General features: G+C 39.0%; 3 protein-coding genes across 3 annotated transcripts in view; 1 reads left to right on the forward strand and 2 right to left on the reverse strand.

The window, feature by feature from the left end:
- Positions 1-277, reverse strand: part of LOC110458252 (tRNA-splicing endonuclease subunit Sen15-like) — a 7,684-nt gene extending 7,407 nt beyond the window's left edge. Inside the window, exon 1 of the mRNA XM_021509866.1 lies at positions 174-277. Within this exon, the coding sequence (XP_021365541.1) occupies positions 174-224 (51 nt within the window). The 5' untranslated portion in view covers positions 225-277. The remainder of the gene's footprint in view (positions 1-173) is intronic.
- A 62-nt stretch (positions 278-339) lies between these two features.
- On the forward strand, positions 340-2,703 carry LOC110458251. Its single transcript, XM_021509865.1, has 2 exons — positions 340-714; positions 1,522-2,703. Exons 1-2 carry the CDS (start codon positions 495-497, stop codon positions 2,613-2,615), a joined length of 1,314 nt encoding a protein of 437 aa, XP_021365540.1. The 5' UTR covers positions 340-494; the 3' UTR covers positions 2,616-2,703.
- Positions 2,704-7,506: 4,803 nt separating this feature from the next.
- On the reverse strand, positions 7,507-21,559 carry LOC110458256 (crystallin J1A-like). Its single transcript, XM_021509870.1, has 8 exons — positions 21,249-21,559; positions 17,984-18,160; positions 15,352-15,450; positions 13,787-13,882; positions 12,455-12,611; positions 12,118-12,308; positions 10,948-11,087; positions 7,507-7,592 (listed from the first exon to the last, which is right to left on the reverse strand). Exons 1-6 carry the CDS (start codon positions 21,310-21,312, stop codon positions 12,119-12,121), a joined length of 783 nt encoding a protein of 260 aa, XP_021365545.1. The 5' UTR covers positions 21,313-21,559; the 3' UTR covers positions 7,507-7,592; positions 10,948-11,087; position 12,118.
- Positions 21,560-25,309: the final 3,750 nt, after the last annotated feature.

Raw genomic sequence — 25,309 nt, forward strand, 5'->3', positions numbered from 1 at the left:
GGTCCTGAAGCCCAAAAAAACCCTCTGGATCCGCCACTGTAGTATATACCAACTATGTCACAGTGTCGACTTGGTCTCACGGTTAGTATACCAACTATGTCCCAGTGACTTGGTCTCACGGTTAGTAAACAAACTATGTCCTAGTGACTTGGTCTCACGGTTAGTATACCAACTTTTGGGTGCTGATATATGAATGACCCGGCTTCATTTTCCTGTTGAAGCATGCTGGTGTGTTGTCCTGTCTAAATATAACTTAGGGGATTCCGTTTGCAAAGAGTCTAGTGAAGTCTCGCGATATTATTTTTATCCAATCAAAACGAATGTTCTAAATTTAGCATCAATAACATGTTGTCAGTGTCTGTAAATAGAATTTCTATACGTTACCTGACGGTTGTGCAATGTCAACGGTATAAATAAGTTGCAATGAGTAAGCCAACGCCATTTGCATTAGCCGGCTTCTCCGGTTGGAAGCCGCTCAACAGAAGACAGATGGCATGGCGTCTCTTTTACTAACTTCCCGATCGGTCGAGGATATCTCATTTTCAGACACCGTGATGTCAGGAGACGGCAAAGTCTGTCCATCGCCTATGTCCACTTTTGGAAGCGATTTCAATGACAATTTATTTTTACAAGCGTCGAATGCTCATAATTTTGAAAGGACAGACTACAAGGAGTTTCCTTCAGAAACAACAAACAATCAGCAACGACTAACAGGTCAGTACAGGGGCATACTTTATTTTGTTAGACCGACCTACTTTCACTTTGTTCACGAGTTTGGTACCTCCATGGTTACCGTGCAGTGTGCATTGTACATGCAACGTCTTACAGTGGACAAGTGCGAACATAATTTTCAGATGATTTCATTTTTTTTCATCATCAATATCCAAATTTTCACCCAACTCAACTAACTGTCTGCACTTACTGTACATGTAATATTATGAATTGATTTTGAGATGAAGGAGGTAGAGAAAGTCAACTCCCTTCCCCCCCAAAAAAGATGATGCTTTGATTTGATTTATATGTTAAACCTTAACGATTTCCTTCAGGAGTTTTAATTCTTAATAGAAACAAATATTCATAATTGTGTAACAGGAGAGAGAGGATAGTGTGCTTTCACCGGGAATCGAACCCACGATCGCCAAGTCGAATGCTCTACCACTGAGCTAAATTGAAATTCCCTCTAGCACGAAGCTAGAAGGCAACCATTATCCTATGTACAGGTAAAATTTGCCACACTCTTCCTCCTTTTTAAATATGTTCACCCTTAAACACCACAACCCAGATTCTAACTCCCTCCCGTCACCTCAGGGAAGGCCACAGACACCAGTTGTAACAGGAAAGAGAGTAGTCTTCTTCAAACAAGGATCAAATCTGCATTCCCTGGGTTCATAATTGGAAGCTTTTCCATTGATTTTAACGGAAATTCCCTCTAGTGCGAAACTAAAAGCTAAGCAACCATGCATAACCCTATGTACAATTAAAATCTGCCACAATTGTAAACAATTTTCTTTATTCTTACAGAACCGGAGCACGTGGAAATGATAAACAACAAGGATGATGAGGATGATAATGTAGAGGAAGATGATCAAACTGAAGATGCAGATGATGATACGGGAACAATCTTAAACATTGCTATTTTTGCAACAAATGTGAGGAAATCTGACATTCAAAGCGAAATGGATAAATACTGCATAAAAGTTAAATCAAAAGTAAACATTCAAAAGCATAGAAAGAATGGTGTTAAAAATGCTAAGAAGGAAAAAAGGAGAAATATTTCAGCAGAATTTTCTTTTTTAAATGTTTCCCTTTTCCCCCGACCATGTCATAATCCTACAGACACCAGTGATAGAGCCTTAGAACAATACCATGCAGCAGAACAAAGTCTAGATGACTTTGAAGATTTAGTTGCACCCTATAATAAAGAATTAGAAATGGAGGGAAAATGCGCAAAACTTGCTAAATATACACATTGTGATAGAGACAGGAAAATTAAAAAAGCTCACATTCAAGTAAAGGACAAGTATTGTACAAGTGTGAGAAACAATCATGGACGCAAACGTTTTTACATTCATCATCGAGTTTTTAAACTCATGCATCTGGAGCTGCAGAGATATTCCTACATGCCCAGTCGAAGGAGAGGAAGACTAGGTATCAAGTGTGAGGAGATGACAGAAATAAGACGTGCTGCCAATACTGCAGTCCGTCCAGTAAACAACAGACCTCAGCACAGGTCACCGGCACAAAACTTGGCCTATGCCATTGACAATAACAATGCTGCCCAGGACCTCGACAATGCACTTGTGAATCTCCTCATCACTCTTCAACAAAGGGACATCACACCAGAGGACTATGAGACACTTCTCCAACTTGATGAGAGTGTAGCACCAAAAACATTAGAGCAAAACGTTCTGGAATCCTTCAGGACTGACACCGTTAATGAGAGCTGTGTCAATGACACCTGTGCTATCTGTATGGAACAGTATACCCTGGGACAACCCAGGAAATTCCTCCCCTGTAATCATGTCTTTCACACAAACTGCATTGATATGTGGCTGAACAATTCCTCTCTGAATTGTCCAATAGATAATTTACCAGTGGATGGGTCAAACAGCTGACCCTTATTATAAGTTTTTGCTTTGGTTGGTTTGAGCAGAACCGATATAACTATTTAAAATATGGAAGCAATAAAAACCTGAAAATCCATCTGGCTTTGTGTTTCATGAGATTTTAGCAACATGTGTCACTGAGTAGATTATATTTCTAATGACCAAGTTTCCATAAATTTTACACTGTCCTGGTGACCTATACAAGAGGCCTAGAGGACCTGTATCGCTCACCTGGATATCTAAGCAATCATGGCAAAATATTCTCCAAATGAGATCCAAGGGAATATGCCAGACCCCAAGGCCAATCCAGGATCAATTCTAATATCATGACTGCATTCGTCTCTTTTTGCCCAGCATTTGTAGTTTTGGGGTGGGGATCTCAACCGTTTCTAAGTTATGACCCAGGGATTAAGTCTGCACAGGTGGGGCAGACCCTGGGATCAATTCTAATATCATGACTGCATTAGTCTCTTTATGCCCAACAATTGTAAACATAGTTTTGGGGTGGGGATCTGAACCATTTCAAAGTTATGACCCAGGGGTTAAGTCTCCAAGGGTGGGGCAGATCCCAAGGCCATCCTGGAAGCATATGTGCATTCATTTCTTTATACATGTACTTAGCAATTGTATATATGGTTATAGGGTGGGGATCTCAACTGTGTCCAAGCTGTGACTAAGAAACTAGGTCCCTAGGGTTTCAGTCAGACCCCAGTGTCTATTCTATTATCATGACTGCATTCGTCTCTTTATGCCCAGCATTTGTATATATAGTTTTGGGGAGGGGATCTCAACCGTTTCAAAGTTATGACCCAGGGACTATGTCTCCAAGGGTGGGGCCATCCTGGAAGCAACTGCATTCTTCTCTTCATACTCAGCAATTGTATATATGGTTATACGGTGGGGATATCAACCATTTCCAAGTGATAAACTTATTTTGGCCCCGCCCCTTAGCCCCAAAATTTGTACAATTTTGAATCTCCACCACCTAGGGATGCTTCCAGTCAAATATGGTTGATATCCATCTATTAGTTCCAGAGAAGAAGTCACTTAAAGCAATATAGACAAATTGCCCCCTTTTGGCTCAGCCCCACCATTTATACAATTTTGAATCCCCACCACCTAGGGATGCTTCCAGTCAAATATGGTTGATATCCATCTCTTAGTTCCAGAGAAGAAGTCGCTTAAGGCAATAAAGCCAAATTGCCTGCTTTTGGCCCTGCCCCTCAGCCCCACCATTTGTACAATTTTCAATCCTCATCACCTAGGGATGCTTCCAGTCAAATATGGTTGATATCCATTTCTTAGTTCCAGAGAAGAAGTCGCTTAAAGCAATATAGCCAAATTGCCCCCCTTTTGGCCCCACCCCTCAGACCCACTATTTGTACAATTTTGAATCCCTATCACCTAGGAATGCTTCCAGTCATGTAACATTAACCTGGTGACCTAGATAATGTAGATATCGGACATATATAACGTTTTGACACTAGTTTCACATATATCTTCTGAAGTTTTTGTTTAGCAAAACATTGCTGAAGTTAAGGAAAACATGTTAAGTACAGTAAAACCCCACTTCCTCGAATATGGTTAACTTGAAGAAAACCCCTCATTCGTCGAAAAGTTTGTTTGGCCCCGACCAAGTTCGTACATATTCTATGTAAAGTAACCCCAGATTAGTCGAAGAGTTATTCCCCAAATACTCCGTATTCCTCGAACAAAAATTTGTGCCCGACCTTCATGGTCATAGTATTAATCCTATCTATTCGTCGAACAGGTTTGACCTGTCACGCCTGACAGATATTTTACCTGTATTTCACAGGTACGGGCATTGCCGTTAACATGTCTCAAGCACAGGCTGTGGTATCATTAACTAAACCGTATACCATGTATTCCTGGAACTATTCACCTGGACCCTTCGGGTTGGAGTAATTGGGTGACTTGACATGTGACATTTGACTTTAGAAACTCGCTTTTGTCAGAGTGTAATTATATATAACACAACCACAATATACTAAAGGGTTTGATATTTTATTTCACATCATTTGTCAATCACATGACTAAAAAGTTAAATACCATCTACAAAATTAAAACAGTATTTACATATTGAAGTACATCGAGCATCTATATTTATACAAATATAGTAAGGAAATATGTCAGAGTATTGCAAGGTAATTCATACTTTCCTGCCAGTTGAGTTTCTCTTAAATTTTCTCAGAATAAACCAGTTCAACAGAATGTATACTGTTACCTAGAAGTTCATGTAAGGTTTATTTCTTATGGCTTAATGACTTAACAACAATCAATATAGGTCACATAATCTTCATTTTGTTATTTGACATTATAATCAAATTTGTCGAGCATCAGTGAAATTGTATCTGAGAGGTGCCCTCATAAACAAGAGGCCCAAGGGCCTTAGCGGTCACCTGAGTTATATCATAGGTACTGGTAGCTTTATTTTATTGTTTAGATGTGATGTGGAAATCAGCATGTAAACTAAGTGAAATACAATACTTGTCATGTCATCAATGGATAAGAATTTGAAAATATTGGTAAATGTTCCCTTTGGGGCCCCGCCCTAGCCCCTGGGGATGGGGCAGGAATCCTAATTTTACAAAGTAAAACTCTCATTTACCCAAGATGATTCTGACTAAGTTTGAGCAATTTTCTGCTGAAAATGGATAAAATATATACCGAAAAGTGTTATTTCCCTATATAAACTATATTAAACGTTAACCCCTCCCCAAGGGAGAACGGATAGCTCGGGGTCCTGATATTTTCAATTTAAATAAAGCCCCTGATGATCTTTCTTTCCACGTAAAGAAAATCACTGTAGTACCTCTGAGTCTGGAGAAGAAGATTTTTGAAATATTGATTAATTTTCCCTTTGGGGCCCCGCCCTGGCCCCAGGGGTCGGGGTAGGAATCTCAATTTTACAATTTGAAACCATCTACCTCCAAGGATAATTCTCACCAAGTAAAAATAATTTCCTACAGAAAGTTGTCAAAATATACCCAAAAGTGTTATTTCCCTATATAAACTATAGTAAACTTTACCCCCTCCCCAAGGGAGAACGGATAGCTCGGGGGTCCTGAAATTTACAATTTAAGTAAAGCCCCTGATGATCTTTCTTTCCACGTAGAGAAAATCACTGTAGTACCTCTGAGTCTGGAGAAGAAGATTTTTGAAATATTGATTAATTTTCCCTTTGGGGCCCCGCCCTGGCCCCAGGGGTTGGGGTAGGAATCCCAATTTTACAATTTTGAAGCCTCATCTACCAAGGATGATTCTGACCGAGTTTGAAAAAAATCCATCCACTGGTTCTTGAGAAGAAGTTGAAAATGTAAAAGTTTACGCACGACGCACGACGGACGACGGATGATGGACGACGACGGACGAAAAGCCATTGGAATAGGTCACTTGAGCAAAGCTTAGGTGACCTAAAAACTTATGGGACAGAAGGACAAACAGAAGAAAGAATACAGAGCGAGTATAAACCTTCTGGTTTTGATTTCTGTTCAGTTTTGTTCAAGGTTGATGTCCTTGCTACATCTACCGTTATATGAAGAGAGCCCTTCTGTTAGTACTACGTAGTAGGGTACAAATAAACTATACTACGTAGTAGGGTACAAATAAACTATACTACGTAGTAGGGTACAAATAAACTATACGACGTAGTAGGGTATAAATAAACTATACTACATAGTAGGGTACTAATAAACTATACTACGTAGTAGGGTACAAATAAACTATACTACGTAGTAGGGTACTAATAAACTATACTACGTAGTAGGGTACAAATAAACTATACTACGTAGTAGGGTACAAATAAACTATACTACATAGTAGGGTACAAATAAACTTTATTACGTAGTAGGGTACAAATAAACTATACTACGTAGTAGGGTACAAATAAACTATACGACGTAGTAGGGTACAAATAAACTATACTACGTTGTAGGGTACAAATAAACTATACGACGTAGAAGGGTACAAATAAACTATACGACGTAGTAGGGTACAAATAAACTATACGACGTAGTAGGTTACAAATAAACTATACGACCTAGTAGGGTACAAATAAACTAACTTACACACAGTTTTTGATTACTATTTATAAAATTGACAGACATTTTCTATGTCATCAAACACATGATCACAGTCTATTTATATTGTAACATTACTTCAAAAACAAGCTCAACAATTAACTTAAAAAAGGTCAAATGTGCATTTCAGATTTCATCCTCTCCGTATGTAGAGATTAGGATGTAATCTTCATTAGCTCCAATTCAGTATCCCTTTTGGGTAACCTCAGTTTGTTTGAGTATCTGTAACAGGCATGGCCCCAGCAATGACCTCACTGCTATATCAGACATAACAGTAACATTATAACAGAACCCCATTGTAATTATGACTAGCTCCATTTTACTGAGGTATTACTTGGTATAGCTCCATTTTACTGAGGTGTTACTTGGTATAGCTCCATTTTACTGAGGTGTTACTTGGTATAGCTCCATTTTACTGAGGTGTTACTTGGTATAGCTCCATTTTACTGAGGTGTTACTTGGTATAGCTCCATTTTACTGAGGTGTTACTTGGTATAGCTCCATTTTACTGAGGTGTTACTTGGTATAGCTCCATTTTACTGAGGTGTTACTTGGTATAGCTCCATTTTACTGAGGTGTTACTTGGTATAGCTCCATTTTACTGAGGTGTTACTTGGTATAGCTCCATTTTACTGAGGTGTTACTTGGTATAGCTCCATTTTACTGAGGTGTTACTTGGTATAGCTCCATTTTACTGAGGTGTTACTTGGTATAGCTCCATTTTACTGAGGTGTTACTTGGTATAGCTCCATTTTACTGAGGTGTTACTTGGTATAGCTCCATTTTACTGAGGTGTTACTTGGTAGAGTTCCTCCGTAAGTTCTACATTTTCTATATATCTTAGAGTCTTCTCCTTCCAGGAGTCAGGAATAACATCTACACCATACTGTAATAGAGACAACAAAAACATCATTACTGTAATCAGTGTCCCTATATTGTTACAGCTAAGACTTATCTGAGCTATGAGACAGGCCCCTTTGTTATTACACCTAAGACTTGACTGAGCTGCCAGACAGGCCCCTATGTTATTACACCTAAGACTTACCTGAGCTGCCAGACAGGCCCTTGTGTTATAACACCTATGACTTACCTGAGCTGCCAGACAGGCCCCTGTGTTATTACACCTATGACTTACCTGAGCTGTGAGACAGGCCCCTATATTGTTACACCTAATATTTTTCTGAGCTATGAGACAGGCCTCTATGTTGTTACACAAAAGACTTATCTGAGGTGTAAGAGAAGCCACTATATTGTTACACCTAAGACTTACCTGAGCTGTGAGACAAGCCCCTATGCTGTTACACTAAAGACTTATCTGAGGTGTGAGACAAGCCCCTATGTTGTTAAACCTAAGACTCATCTGAGGTGTGAGACAGGCCCCTATATTGTTAAACCTCAGACTCATCTGAGGTGTGAGACAAGCCCCAATGTTGTTAAACCTAAGACTCATCTGAGGGGTGAGACAGGCCCCTATATTGTTAAACCTAAGACTCATCTGAGGTGTGAGACAGACCTCTTATTTTGTTAAACCTTAGACTCATCTGAGGTGTGAGACAGGCCCCTGTGTTATTACACCTACGACTCATCTGAGGTGTGAGACAAGCCCCTATGTTGTTACACCTTAGACTTACCTGAGCTGTGAGACAAGCTCCTATATTGTTAAACCTAAGACTCATCTGAGCTGTGAGACAGGCCCCTATGCTGTTACACCTAAGACTCATCTGAGGTGTGAGACAAGTCCCTATGTTGTCAAACCTAAGACTTACCTGAGCTGTGAGACAAGCCCCTATGCTGTTACACCAAAGATCCATCTGAGGTGTGAGACAAGCCCCTATGTTGTTAATTCTAAGACTCATCTGAGGTGTGAGACAGTCCCCTATATTGTTAAACCTAAGACTCATCTGAGCTGTGAGACAGGCCCCTATGCTGTTACACCTTAGACTCATCTGAGGTGTGAGACAGGCCCCTGTATTATTACACCAAAGACTTATCTGAGGTGCGAGACAGGCCCCTATATTGTTAAACCTCAGACTCATCTGAGGTGTGAGACAAGCCCCTTTGTTGTTACACCTTAGACTTACCTGAGCTGTGAGACAAGCTCCTATATTGTTAAACCTAAGACTCATCGTAGGTGTGAGACAAGCCCCTATGTTGTCACACCTTAGACTTACCTGAGCTGTGAGACAAGCTCCTATATTGTTAAACCTAAGACTCATCTGAGATTGTTAAACCTAAGACTCATCTGAGGTGTGAGACAGGCCCCTATGCTGTTACACCTTAGACTTATCTGCGGTGTGAGACAAGTCCCTATGTTGTTAAACCTAAGACTCATCTGAGGGGTGAGACAGGCCCCTATGTTGTTAAACCTAAGACTCATCTGAGGGGTGAGACAGACCTCTTATTTTGTTAAACCTTAGACTCATCTGAGGTGTGAGACAGGCACCTGTGTTATTACACATACGACTCATCTGAGGTGTGAGACAAGCCCCAATGTTGTTAAACCTAAGACTCATCTGAGGGGTGAGACAGACCTCTTATTTTGTTAAACATTAGACTCATCTGAGGTGTGAGACAGGCCTCTTATTTTGTTAAACCTAAGACTCATCTGATGTGTGAGACAGGCCTCTTATTTTGTTAAACATAAGACTCATCTGAGGTGTGAGACAAGTCCCTATGTTGTTACAACTAGGACTTACCTGAGCTGTGAGACAGGCCCCTATGCTGTTACACCTTAGACTTATCTGCGGTGTGAGACAAGTCCCTATGTTGTTAAACCAAAGACTTACCTGAGCTGTGAGACAGGCCCCTATGCTGTTACACCTAAGACTCATCTGAGGTGTGAGACAGGCCCCTATGTTGTTAAACCTAAGACTCATCTGAGGTGTGAGAAAGGCCCCTGAATTATTACACCAAAGACTTATCTGAGGTGTGAGACAGGCCCCTATGTTGTTACACCTAAGACTAAGCTGAGCTGTGAGACAGTCCCCTATATTGTTAAACCCTAGACTTACCTGAGCTGTGAGACAAGCTCCTATATTGTAAAACCTAAGACTCATCTGAGGGGTGAGACAGGCCCCTATGCTCTTACACCTTAGACTCATCTGAGGTGTGAGACAAGTCCCTATGTTGTTACACCTAAGACTAAGCTGAGCTGTGAGACAGACCCCTATATTGTTAAACCTAAGACTCATCTTAGGTGTGAGACAAGCCCCTATGTTGTTAAACCTAATACTTATCTGAGGTGTGAGACAAGCCCCTATATTGTTAAACCTAAGATTAAGCTGAGCTGCGAGACAGGCCCCTATATTGTTACACCTAAGACTCGTCTGAGGTGTGAGACAGGCCCCTATATTGTTAAACCTAAGACTTATCTGAGCTGTGAGACAGGCCCCTATGTTGTTACACCTAAGACTTATCTGAGCTGTGAGACAGGCCCCTATATTGTTAAACCTAAGACTCATCTGAGCTGTGAGACAAGTCCCTATGTTGTTAAACCTAAGACTCGTCTGAGGTGTGAGACAAGCCCCTTTGTTGTTACACCTTAGACTTACCTGAGCTGTGAGACAAGCCCCTATAGTGTTAAACCTAAGACTCATCTGAGATGTGAGACAAGCCCCTATAGTGTTAAACCTAAGACTCATCTGAGGTGTGAGACAAGCCCCTATATTGTTAAACCTAAGACTCATCTGAGGTGTGAGACAAGCCCCTATATTGTTAAACCTAAGACTCATCTGAGCTGTGAGACAAGTCCCTATGTTGTTAAACCTAAGACTCGTCTGAGGTGTGAGACAAGCCCCTTTGTTGTTACACCTTAGACTTATCTGAGCTGTGAGACAAGCCCCTATAGTGTTAACCCTAAGACTCATCTGAGATGTGAGACAAGCCCCTATATTGTTAAAACTAAGACTCATCTGCGGTGTGAGACAGGCCTCTTATTTTGTTAAACCTAAGACTCATCTGATGTGTGAGACAGGCCCTATTTTATAACGCCTTAGACCTATGTTAGCAGTGGGACAGTTCCCTATATCATAACTCTCCTGACCATAACACCTAAGACTTACCTGAGGTGTGAGACAGGCCCCTGTGTTATTATACCTAAGACTTACCTGAGCTGCCAGACAGGCCCCTATGTTATTACACGTATGATTTACCTGAGCTGCCAGAGAGGCCCCTATGTTATTACACCTATGACTTACCTGAGCTGCCAGACAGGCCCCTATGTTATTACACCTATGATTTACCTGAGCTGCCAGGCAGGCCCCTATGAATCCTGACCGGGAGCTGGTACAGCCCCCATTACGCATTGTGGCTTTGATCGCAGCAGTGTAGTCAGTGTGGGCAATCACTCCATGAACAGCCAGTTGAAAAGACCCTGGCATGACTACAACAACAAATCAAAGTGCCAAGGCCACTCAGGGATGCTGTGTATGAAGGATTCAAATAATGGAATAACGGAGGTGGTATATCAGTACAGAATGGCAGTAAATAATATAGAGTAAGGGTCATAATAGCCCATCCCTTAATCAAAATTTTCAATAAAAAAAATATAACAAGCAACAAGTAACGAGTATTTCTAAAACAATATAGGTCCCTTACTGGCTACCATTAACAGTAAAAAAATAAGTAATGATGACCTTGACCCAACAGCCCTGAAATTGAAACTTGTCTGTTATTATGGTCCTTAATTATATTAGTGTTTCAAATCGAAGGAAATCCATCAAGGAATGAAGCTGCTACAGCGCAGACAATGATCTTTTTAAAAATAGTAACAGTGACCTTGACCAGACAATCCTGCAAACCAAAATGATGAAAAACACCACTGTTAAAGATCTTTACATTTTTTTTTGTCTTATGCAGATATTTTTTACCATATTATAGCATTGATCGTATCATGAAATAATGAACGCATTATCTAAAGATCTTTCGCGGAAGGAGATAAAGTGTTGTTTGTTTTTTTTGTGAAGAAATTATTCGGTCCAAAAAGCGTAGTAATATGACATTGATATAGTTCATGATGCTCACTTAAAAAAATCGCTTTTTTCGTAAAATTGAAAAAAAAATCTTTGATTTTTTGATCGTTTTCATACGTATTTCAACATTTTATAGCATTAATCATACCATGAAATAATCAACACAGCATTTAAAGATCTTCTGCCGAAGAAGAAAGTCTGTTGTTTGGTTTTGATTTACCCAGGCTTGGCGAGGACCGCTATGAATGCTGTACACAGCATCCAAAAAGGATCTTAACTCATTCACCCCTGAAGACACATTTGAACTCTCCCAATTCAAATGTTTGAATAGTCCATTATGAAATTTCAGGGGTGAATGAGTTTAACAACATATCCATGTTGAACTTGATCATGAGCTGGGTCAACTATAATTAACTCTATGTGTATACGGTATTACCACACCTCAGTCTATTCGTAGCTGTTTGGCTATGTCCCTGTGGTTAACCTGCTGCCCATGGAGAACTTCCCGAAGCTTGCCCACCATTGCTCTGTCCAGTTCCTGAGGGTTGGCCCTGTGTGGGTCTTCCATTTGTTTGATGACTGCCTCCAACACTTGGTCACTGGGGCCATTCAGAATAAAATGCTCGAGAATCCTGAAACACATTACATGATTGTATATCTATAAACACAACCTTCAAAGTCATACCATGAAATACGATTACCATTTTTGATTTGTTGATTGTGTTAACCGTTTCTTAGCAGTAATTATATTACTGTATTGATAAGGGAGATGTAATACCTTGCTGCACACAGAGCTACCACTACAGTAAAGTCAGACTCCTGCGTGACACGAATCACTTCCTCAGCCATGTTCAACATGTCTGGGTGTCCAGCGTACATGGCTACCACAGGCACAATACGCACAACACCGTCTATCTGGTCATCTGTGGGTGACCCTGCAAACAATACATAGACAAATCTTCAAGTGTGTAATTGTTTAAACGTATCAGATACATAAACTTCTATCACAGACATTTACTATACATGTCAAGTAAGAGCATGCCTCTACATATGTAATACCTTCCAGATATATTTACCTGTACACTTAGAATCAGGTTTGTATTTACCTGTCTGCTCATCCCCGCCTTGTGATTAACTAGGAACACTGTGAGTCTGAGCAGGTTTGTATTTACCTGTTACTTCAATCCCCGCCTTGTGATTAACTAGGAACACTGTGAGTCTGAGCAGGTTTGTATTTACCTGTCTGTTCATTCCCCGCCTTGTGATTAACTAGGAACACTGTGAGTCTGAGCAGGTTTGTATTTACCTGTCTGTTCATTCCCCGCCTTGTGATTAACTAGGAACACTGTGAGTCTGAGCAGGTTTGTATTTACCTGTCTGTTCATTCCCCGCCTTGTGATTAACTAGGAACACTGTGAGTCTGAGCAGGTTTGTATTTACCTGTCTGTTCATTCCCCGCCTTGTGATTAACTAGGAACACTGTGAGTCTGAGCAGGTTTGTATTTACCTGTCTGTTCATTCCCCGCCTTGTGATTAACTAGGAACACTGTGAGTCTGAGCAGGTTTGTATTTACCTGTCTGTTCATTCCCCGCCTTGTGATTAACTAGGAACACTGTGAGTCTGAGCAGGTTTGTATTTACCTGTCTGTTCATTCCCCGCCTTGTGATTAACTAGGAACACTGTGAGTCTGAGCAGGTTTGTATTTACCTGTCTGTTCATTCCCCGCCTTGTGATTAACTAGGAACACTGTGAGTCTGAGCAGGTTTGTATTTACCTGTCTGTTCATTCCCCGCCTTGTGATTAACTAGGAACACTGTGAGTCTGAGCAGGTTTGTATTTACCTGTCTGTTCATTCCCCGCCTTGTGATTAACTAGGAACACTGTGAGTCTGAGCAGGTTTGTATTTACCTGTCTGTTCATTCCCCGCCTTGTGATTAACTAGGAACACTGTGAGTCTGAGCAGGTTTGTATTTACCTGTCTGTTCATTCCCCGCCTTGTGATTAACTAGGAACACTGTGAGTCTGAGCAGGTTTGTATTTACCTGTCTGTTCATTCCCCGCCTTGTGATTAACTAGGAACACTGTGAGTCTGAGCAGGTTTGTATTTACCTGTCTGTTCATTCCCCGCCTTGTGATTAACTAGGAACTCCTTCACACTAAAGTGTCTCCAGGGCCCTTTGATTGGGAAGGTCTGCTTCTGAGCATCTGTTGGGATACATTTATAAATCTCAAAACCTTTACAGAATAATATAGAATCATCCAGTCTATCTTGTCAGTGTGAAAGCTTACAGTTAATGTCAAAGATTGTTTTTGTTTATTTTCAATGACAAAGACAAGAACACTTATCTATATATGTAACTAAGTGAGTTTCAATGATCTGTGTTGTACTTCAAGTAAAGAAGAATTCCAATTTGTTAATCAATTGTCTGCACTGGAAGTTGCTTTCCAATTTACTACAGCAAAGAGTTATATTTGCAAAAATAAAAAAAAATAAAAAAATCATTACAAATTATTTTTTCACCAAAAAATTTTGGCTTTGCTACATTAGGATTCAATTCCTGAACCCTTTGATTGTAAATCAGGATTCCTATCCACTGCCATAACAGTCACGATATTTGTTAAATCAATACCTATATTTTTTCCGTTGTGGGCTCTGTCCCCACGTAACGCTCAGTAATTATTATTATATAATATTTAATTCCCTTAGCCTAAAGCCGCCTCAAAGCATATTTGGTTGAAATATAATCAACTCATAATTTATAGGAGTAATTCTTTAAATACTAAAACAACCAAATCACCCATTTGGGGCTTTTCTCTTCAGCCTTTATACAGCCATTGATTCCAAGGTGCTAAGGATGATACACAGGGAATTTTGTTGAGATCCATATCGGTATGGGCATATGGTTAAAGGGCCAGGGATGCAACCCTGAGACTAAGTCCCCAGGGATGGGTCTGACACTGGAGCTAGTCCTTGTAGCATGATTGTTTTCATTTCTTCATGCCAAGGAAGCCTTGACATGTTTATACAAGGAAAATATACAGATAAGAGGAAATAACATCAATATAAGAGGAGAGTAACTGTTCAATGCCTATTTATAGTAGAACAGTAGTTTGACACTTGCTTTCTTGTCAGATGCAACAAACTATTGGAACTTATTTCAAAGTTAAGTTGAGCTTGGTAACATTATCATGAATACCATAAGCTTGGTAACATTATCATGAATATCATAAGCTCGGTAACATTATCATGAATACCATAAGAATTTGAATATACCCATGTCTTATTTTTTGGCGTATTAAGCCATGTAATATGACCTATAAGTCCTGTGATTGGTTGTAAGTTTCAATTGTTTCAATTGTGACGCCACGCCTAGGACAAGAACATGACGTATCAGACTTACGCACTGGAGTGAAAATGGCGGCTTTTTACATTTCAAGGTTGCATGAAAATTGTCGTTTAACACGAATAAATGCCATAAATCTTGATTATGTGATGAAAAGGATCTTACACTCATTTTCATTTTATATGAAATTTATGAAACTCGTCACAAATTTTTCATTTTAGCGACTTGTTTCAAAAATCTCATATGAAATGGAAACTCATGTAAGACCCCATAGAAACTGTGATAAATGAAGCACTGTATGATGTTAGTCTGAGAGCTACACTGACAAACCTGACTTCTCTTTGTAGACAGCATTCACTGGGTTCTCATAGTCAGACTCAGGCCCAAAGAAGTTGTAGGTAGCATCCTTCAGTGACTGAATATCCAGTCCTTCATAAGGAAAAAAAGGAAACAAAATATCATTAGTTTAATTTTTAAAATCTAAGTTTAGAAAATCATCACAACTGTGATGTGTGACGATTAAGTGGGGTATTTGCCTAGTTTTATAGCTGCATATAGGCTGTATCCCAGGCAGGAAAATGTTTTATTTCAAAAATTGAGAATAGAAAGTAGCATATGTGATATGTGACTAGTATGGGGAATCATGGTATCCCACCAGTGGTATGTGACTGGCGTGGGGAATCAAGTTATTCCACCAGTGGTATGTGACTAGTGTGGGGAATCATGTTATCGCACCTGTGGTATGTGACTGGCGTGGGGAATCAAGTTATTCCACCAGTGGTATGTGACTAGTGTGGGGAATCATGTTATCGCACCTGTGGTATGTGACTAGTGTGGGGAATCATGTTATTCCGCCAGTGGTATGTGACTAGTGTGGGGAATCAAGTTATTCCACCAGTGGTATGTGACTAGTGTGGGGAATCATGTTATCCCACCAGTGGTATGTGACTGGCGTGGGGAATCAAGTTATTCCACCGGTGGTATGTGACTAGTGTGGGGAATCATGTTATTCCGCCAGTGGTATGTGACTAGTGTGGGGAATCAAGTTATTGCACGTGTGGTATGTGACTGGCGTGGGGAATCAAGTTATTCAACCAGTGGTATGTGACTAGTGTGGGGAATCATGTTATTACACCAGTGGTTTGTGACTAGTATGGGGAATCATGTTATCACACTTGTGATATGTGACTAGTGTGGGGAATCATGTTATCACACCTATGATATGTGACTAGTATGGGGAATCATGTTATCACACCAGTGGTATGTGACGAGTGTGGGGAATCATGTTATCATACCTGTGATATGTGACTAGTGTGGGTAATCATGGTATCACCTGTGGTATGTGACTAGTGTGGGGAATCATGTTATTCCGCCAGTGGTATGTGACTAGTGTGGGAAATCAAGTTATTCCACCAGTGGTATGTGACTCTTGTGGGGAATCATGTTATCGCACCTGTGGTATGTGACTGGCGTGGGGAATCAAGTTATTCCACCGGTGGTATGTGACTAGTGTGGGGAATCATGTTATCGCACCTGTGGTATGTGACTAGTGTGGGGAATCATGTTATTCCGCCAGTGGTATGTGACTAGTGTGGGGAATCAAGTTATTCCACCAGTGGTATGTGACTCTTGTGGGGAATCATGTTATCGCACCTGTGGTATGTGACTAGCGTGGGGAATCATGTTATCACACCTGTGATATGTGACTAGTGTGGGGAATCCTGTTATCACACCTGTGGTATGTGACTAGTGTGGGGAATCATGTTATTCCACCAGTGGTATGTGACTAGTGCGGGTAATCATGTTATTCCACCAGTGGTATGAGACTAGTGTGGGGAATCATGGAATAACACCTGTGATATGTGTCAAGTAGCATGGAGCCTGTGATATGTGACTAGTATGGGGAATCATGTTATCACACCGGTGGTATGTGACTAGTGTGGAGAATCATGTTATCCCACCTGTGATATGTGACTAGTATGGGGAATCATGTTATCACACTTGTGATATGTGACTAGTGTGGGGAATCATGTTATTCCGCCAGTGGTATGTGACTAGTGTGGGGAATCAAGTTATTGCACGTGTGGTATGTGACTGGCGTGGGGAATCAAGTTATTCCACCGGTGGTATGTGACTAGTGTGGGGAATCATGTTATCGCACCTGTGGTATGTGACTGGCGTGGGGAATCAAGGTATTCCACCAGTGGTATGTGACTCTTGTGGGGAATCATGTTATCGCACCTGTGATATGTGACTAGTATGGGGAATCGTGTTATTACACCAGTGGTATGTGACTAGTGTGGGTAATCATGGTATCACACCTGTGGTGTGTGACTAGTATGGGGAATCATGTTATTCCACCAGTGGTATGTGACTAGTACGGGAAATCATGTTATTCCACCAGTGGTATGTGACTAGTGTGGGTAATCATGTTATTCCACCAGTGGTATGTGACTAGTGTGGGTAATCATGGTATCACACCTGTGATATGTGACTAGTGTGGGGAATCATGGTATAACACCTGTGATATGTGTCAAGTAGCATGGAGTATCAGTTGTAATTTCATCGTTGATCATTAGAAGTACTTTAACTTACCGAAATATTGATCATGAATTAATCAAGGAATGGTATACATACAGGTCATATCATAACACTGTTATCTTACTTTACAAAATATGTCTAAATGATTGAAAGTTCTAATAATAAAGTGTTTCATTGCGAGTCTCACTGAGTAAACTAGGGTGGAACCAAAGAAAACATATTTGTACATATTTAAAAAGATACAGGTTATTTGCTTTGTTTTTCATTGTTCCAAGTGAGCTAGTTTACAAAGCATGTTATCTTAATCGTTGAAATTTAATTTTTCAAATGATTTAACTTGCTATTCCTAAACCAATCAGGGCAGTAGTATCGACAACTTTATCAACTATGTCCCCATTTATAGTTGTAAAAGCTTCTGTACCTTTATTTTCTACCAATGATTTCAGAATTACGAATGCTTGGTCTCCATATCCACTTTGTCTACCGGTCTGTATGCAGTAATAAGGGTTGGCAGAAGGCTCCCAGAATGCAATGTCTTCTGCCTGACCAATCAGATTGTCCAGTTTATTTAGGTCATAAATCCAGTGAAGTGGCTGAGCTATATAACAGAATTAAGAATTTCATTTTTTAGATCATACACTGAAAATGTGACAATTAATACAACTGTAACATCATATTATGAGTTAACAGCAAATAGGCTCAGAGGGCCTGCACAGCTCACCTTGATATTTAAGTAATCGGAGCAAAATATTGAAAATAAGTATCAAGAGTTGGGGCTAGACCATGGAGACAATCATGTGTATCAAAATCTTCATGGTCGCAGGTGTGTATCAAAATCTTCATGGTCACAGGTGTGTATCAAAATCTTCATGATCGCAGGTGTGTATCGTCCAGAGTTTCAAAAATATGACCCAGTAACCCAGTGACTAATTGGACGTGATGAGATGCTTGAGTCTATCCATGAATATAGGTCAGGATCTCAACTGTTGGTTTTATTAATTACCCAAGAACTTCGTCCATATATGGGCAGGGGCAGTAATTGTATATATGGTTATAGGGTACAGATCTCAATAATTTCCATGTTGTGACCTAGCAACTAAGACTCTTTGGGAGGTGCCAGGTCTCTTTATCCACACCTGAAAATGTTGTCATTCAAACTTGTTTCATATAAATGCCATAATTTCAGAGAAGATGTTTTATTTATAGAAATATATGGCCAAATTACTGCTTTTGGCCCCACCTCTCAGTCCTCCTGGCTATCAGTCTCGTGGCGGTCTTGGAAGATCTTGTAAGGGAAAAGGGACAATCGTTTTTAAAATTGCCTTTATGGTATAATAAAAGTTTAACTATAAATCAGAAGTGTGTATTTTATCCTTAATGGTATAGATGTGGAATTACTATTTTTAATGATTTGCTAAAAAATTCCCCCACACATACATTTTATACACATGATGAATTTAATAACAAATACAATTTAAACACAAACTTTCTGCAGTATTATGGTATCCTGTCAGCTCTTAGAAGATATATTAATCAAAACAATATTGGGCATAATACCACTGTAGACTTAGTGTATCCAATGATTCCCCTTAATTTGGATTTTTTTTACAAAAACACCAAAGGATCTAATGACTTTTATGCAATACTTTCTGAAAATAAGATTATTCCAACTGGTAGGAAGAAATGGGGAGAAATATTTGACGTTAGGGACAACAAATGGGAGAAATAATATCAAATTCCATTTCGCACAACTACTAATACAAAACTCCAGTGGCTCCAAGTAAGAATTCTCCATCATATTTTGACAACAAATATATATCTATGCAAAGCCGGTCTCTCTAATAATCCTTTATGTGTTTTTTGTAATCTAGATAGGGAAACAATAATTCATACATGATGGGAGTGTGCCATTGTACAAAATTTCCTATACAGTTTTGAAACATTACTAGAAGCTTTAATTACTTCCTTTTCGGAATAGTGTCCCAGTCAGGAATAGGCAACAGACTAGATAATGAAATTTTAATTATGATCAAACACTATATTTATAAAACAAGATGCCTTCAAAACAATTTGTCAGTAAATGCTTTAATTAACAGCATAAAAGACAATCATTCTGTACAAAAATATATAGCATGTTGCAAGGGGGATAATTTTGTAAGAAAACTGGAAAAAGAATGGAAAAAATGGAACCACCTCCTGGAATTATATGCCAAAATTAAATAATTTAATATCATCAAGTCAGCAGATACAATACATCACCTCCCACAGTATAGTTCTCATTTTATATTTTAAAAATACACTGATGCACATACATGTAGCCAGCACACACTAAATTGTCACAAGGACTGTTTTTTTGGCAGTTATGTCCCTTTTACCATACCTGTATGGAATCTTGCCTGAACTCCAAATATAGTTTTTTTGTCCCTTTTTTGTGAATCTAAGTTGATGTTTCTGTCTGAACTTATTAAAGTTAATCTCTTTTATGATATAAATATATTTTGTCCTGAGTATTACCCTCATTTCTCAGTCACCTTTATATGGCTGTATTTACTTGCAGTTTAAAGCCTAAAGCACCTTACTTACAATTAATACAGAAGATTATCTTACAATCTTATTCTAAACATAAAGTTTGTTTATTATTGAGCTGCAGTGCAAAAACCAGTTTCTCCTTTTCCTTCTTCTTTCTGTTGACTTTCTCCGTTTTACATTGCTATTTTTTTTCCTTCTTCTTATATTCTATTCTCTCTCTCTCTGTTCACATAAAGGCAATATATGTGTACATGGGTACCATTGCATGTACTTGTGTCTAAATATATCAACTGATGTAAGTAAGAGTAAATATGAGTCGTGTGAGGTCTGAATATATAATATGAATTGTTTGAATGTAAATAAACCATATATTCCAAAAAAATCTTGAATAAAAAGAAAATTACAAAAAATAAAATAACAGTATTTTCTATTAAAAAAAAAAAAAAGGAAGTGGAAAAATTGTCATGTAGATAATCATAAAATTGAGACTTTGCAATGGAAATAAAATATTTTGTTTGCTTTTAATTGTTTTATGATCCATCAAATTAAATTATGTCATTTTTGGCCAAACAACACTTTAAAAAAATACAAGAAGTAAAAACATCAAAGAAAAAAGGTAAAAAGAAACAATATAAAAAACATTAATTCGAAACAAACTTTTCCCATCACATTTGAATGTTATATCTAATAATAGTAGTAACTTAAGCATATAAAAAAACTGTATCAAACAAACTTTTCACAGCTGGTACATGCACTGATCTAGATAAGATATCTTAGTCCGTAATCGTTTGCATTTTTAAAGAAGAAACATAAAAAAGTGATTTATCGACAAGTTATCATGCAATACCTCGAAAGGATGAATAAATCCAATATTTTAAAAGCATCATAACAAAAAACAATCTAACAAATGTATATAAAATCAGTTCCCTTTTTCATTACGTTTGTTTGGGTCAACATCTGGGACATGTACACTGCCCAAAGAATTTAACCTGACCCCTTTTTTGGGGTCAACATCTGGGGCACTGGCCACATAATTTAACTTGACCACTGTTTAATATTCCGTTAAATACCATTTCATCACAAATCAACATGGAATCACACAATGCTATGCAGAAGTAACGTCTATTTACTATAATATTTAATATGTCATCTTTTACCTGCAGCATCCGCCACGACAGCCCCGAGAACGGCCGCCGCACGACGTCGGTCTACTGAACACATCCTAGGCCTAGAGCCCGATCTCTAATCTCTCACTTTCCAGCGTATTTTCACTTACAATCGGAGAGCCTCGGATTTTGTCCTGCAAGCGCAGAAAATACAGTCTGCGTTGTTATTTGGCTGGAGATACAATATATATATATATATATATATACTACCTTAACGTGACATTGTACGAGCTTCGTACACAAAAACTAGCACATATATTTCAACCAGGATACTTGAACTTGGTTTCCGCGCACATAAGAAGCATCCGCGATTTCGTACTCACATCGGCAGAAAACTGTTGAAATTACGGATCACTGTCATAAACATGTATACATTCTACTAAAGGAAACAAAAAACTAGTGTTCAAAGAAAGATAACTCGAATACACTAAAAAGAAATTCCTTACAGTGACCTGCAAGAACAAAAGCTTCGTTTGGAATAAAAAATATCTTTGATCGTCAAATTAATTATCAAAACAACTATTTTTAAATTTCACATTTTTAATAGATTTTTCAAGATGTCAAATTGAACGAATTCATGTAATTTTTTAAATTTATTTGTTATATTTATAATATATAATCTGTTATTATTTTTTTCTGCAGTTTCATATCGGTTTTGGTTGATGGTAAGTTATTTCTCATTTTGTTCTGTTTAAAATTGGTGAAAATTGGAAGTTCATTGCACTACAAGGTTTACGTTTCATTGAAAACACTGTTTATCGATATAAGAATGTCCCCTTGGCTCTTCGGAGGTGAAAAAAAATCGGCGAGGAGGTGTGGCCTCATTTGCATACGGCATTTTCGTACGTTTATCAGACTACAAAAAAGACCGGTTCATGAATGAAATATATCACCGTTTTTTCAGGTATGGGCTCATTTTGAGCAAGACAAAAAGTGCATTAAGCAAAACTGCATATCTATGCGTGTTTTTTTAATCGGTGATTATTTCTTATGTTTTCCGGACGAACTTCCGGTAATTTTTGTGTCAGTTTACAGACGATGGCCAAACGTCTAAAATATCCTTGTGTTGTGTCCAGCAGGTCACGTAGTTACGAGATATAGCGTGATAAAATGGCTGTGTGGAAATACATAACGCGCGGAAACTGGTGACTAGACGATATGATTCGTGTAGCGTGCTTGGTTGTGGTGGATAACGGCGGAAAGCAAGTCAATTTAGATGCTAATCAACCTTTATCTAAGTCCTTCTTCTTCTTTAGCGTGCAGGGGCTCCATCAATAACATGATAATGATAAGTACCCGTGTCCGATGATTATGTCCGTGCTGATCAATCTTAGGATTTTTTTCACCCGATCTGAATTTCATTAAATTCATCAAGAGCTACTTGTATCAATCCACCTGTTTAATAATTGAGGTAGCCTACCGTCGCATAACTCAGGCGTACTCCAACAATGTTAGAGGTTTTACACTTTTGACAGGCGCCGAGTAAAGTCGCAGTCGGCAAAATCATATCCGATTGAAAAAAGGCCGACCAGCGGCCTCTCATGTTATGGGAGTAAACTCGGGCGCTGTTCAAGCAGTTAGATAGTGTTCAGTCACGTATCAAGTCGTTCCGGCCTCTCCCGGTCCGGCCCCCTAGTAGTTAGATAGTGTTCAGTCATGCAACAGGCCAGATGTGTCCTCTGTCGTTAGACGGATCTCCTTAAACTTAACCGCTAATTTCACAGCGTAGTTTCGTGATTACAGGACTAAAATGAATATTTAGTGCGTAAATATCATACACACGTGTATTCCTATAGACCGAACGGTTTCTCGCATTTGTATTTTATTCGATAGAGCCGTTAAGATCGTTTTCTTTTTAAGTCATTAAGGAAAATACGAATTTGGTTTTAGAAACGAACGCAAGATGGTCACCTGAAGTGTATAATTAAATCTCAACTTGGCTACGAACCTAATTAGTATATCACGTTTACATTACTTTACCATCTCATGAAGTGCAAGTTTCGGAAGAAACTTTTATCTCCACTTGCGGTACGACAATGATACCATATAAACTTACCTGGGTTACTTCCCTTCGAACGGTAAACTCCGTTACACAACTTGAGGCAACGTTGTTTGGACAAGAAATATCTTCAAGAATATATAAGTAGACTCTGTACTAATATCATGACTGTCGGAATTCACCACGCATTATTACCATGTGATATATTTTTCTATACCTGCAAATGTGTTAATCCCTTGATGCCATATATATTGATTTCATTAAAAACACCAGTTCTGGAGGCTCCAGTTTACCCTATCCTTCCAACAGAGACGTATCATACAATCGCTGTAAGAACCCTACATGTACAGACAGATATTGCCCTATGAGGGTAATGGTGACATATTTATCGCAGTAAAAACCCTAGATGTACAGAAAAAAGGTAACCACACAGGAAGCCTACCTGTACGATGAGCGATATAGTAATGTATTATACGTCTCTGCTTCCAATAACAGATACACAGGTAACCACACAGGAAGCCTACCTGTACGATGAGCGATATAGTAATGTATTATACGTCCCTGCTTCCAATAACAGATACACAGGCAACCACATAAGAAGCCTACCTGTACGATGAGCGATATAGTAATGTATTATACGTCTCTGCTTCAAATAACAGATACACAGGTAACCACACAGGAAGCCTACCTGTACGATGAGCCATATAATACTGTATTATGCGTCTCTGCTTCCAATAATAGATACACAGGTAACCACACAGGAAGCCTACCTGTACGCAATCTAATTAAAATTATATCTTCACATCGCTCCAGTTTACTGATATGTCGCGTTGAACAGATACACATGTAACCACACAGGAAGCCTACCTGTACGATGAGCCATATACTAATGCATTATACGTCTCTGCTTCCAATAACAGATACACAGGTAACCACACAGGAAGCCTACCTGTACGATGAGCGATATAATACTGTATTATACGTCTCTGCTTCCAATAATAGATACACAGGTAACCACACAGGAAGCCTACCTGTACGCAATCTAATTAAAATTATATCTTCACATCGCTCCCGTTTACTGATATGTCGCGCTGAACAGATACACATGTAACCACACAGGAAGCCTACCTGTACGATGAGCCACATACTAATGTATTATACGTCTCTGCTTCCAATAACAGATACACAGGTAACCACACAGGAAGCCTTCCTGTACGATGAGCGATATAATACTGTAATATACGTCTCTGCTTCCAATAACAGATTCACAGGTAACCACACAGGAGTCCTACCTTTACGATGAGCGATATAATACTGTATTGTACGTCTCTGCTTCCAATAACAAATACACAGGTAACCACATAAGAAGCCTACCTGTACGATGAGCGATATAATAATGTATTATACGTCTCTGCTTCCAATAACAGATACACAGGTAACCACACAGGAAGCCTATCTGTACGCAATCTAATTAAAATTATATCTTCACATCGCTCCAGTTTACTGATATGTCGCGCTGAACAGATACACATGTAACCACACAGGAAGCCCACCTGTACGATGAGCCACATACTAATGAATTATACGTCTCTGCTTCCAATAACAGATTCACAGGTAACCACACAGGAGTCCTACCTGTACGATGAGCGATATAATAATGTATTATACGTCTCTGCTTCCAATAATAGATACACAGGTAACCACACAGGAAGCCTACCTGTAAGATGAGCGATATAATACTGTATTATACGTCTCTGCTTCCAATAACAGATACAGATTTTATTCTTACTATAGAAATGTTTACATTACCTCTGCTTTCAGCTCAATTATATCAATAAAGATTGGTTGATAGTACTGGTAATAACATGATTTATGATTACTTTGCAAGTCCATTGCTGATAACGTCACAGTTCTGTTATTATTTAAGGAATGATTTTTATTTTTTCAACATTTATGAGGTCATAACAACAATGGGTTTATGGACATATTGAATGAATCCAAAATGTAAATTGTTTACGGACGCACGACGGACGACGACGGACAAAAGGCGATC

The sequence above is a fragment of the Mizuhopecten yessoensis genome, unplaced genomic scaffold (assembly GCF_002113885.1).
Source record: "Mizuhopecten yessoensis strain PY_sf001 unplaced genomic scaffold, ASM211388v2 scaffold9507, whole genome shotgun sequence".
Classification (NCBI taxonomy): Eukaryota; Metazoa; Mollusca; class Bivalvia; order Pectinida; family Pectinidae; genus Mizuhopecten; species Mizuhopecten yessoensis.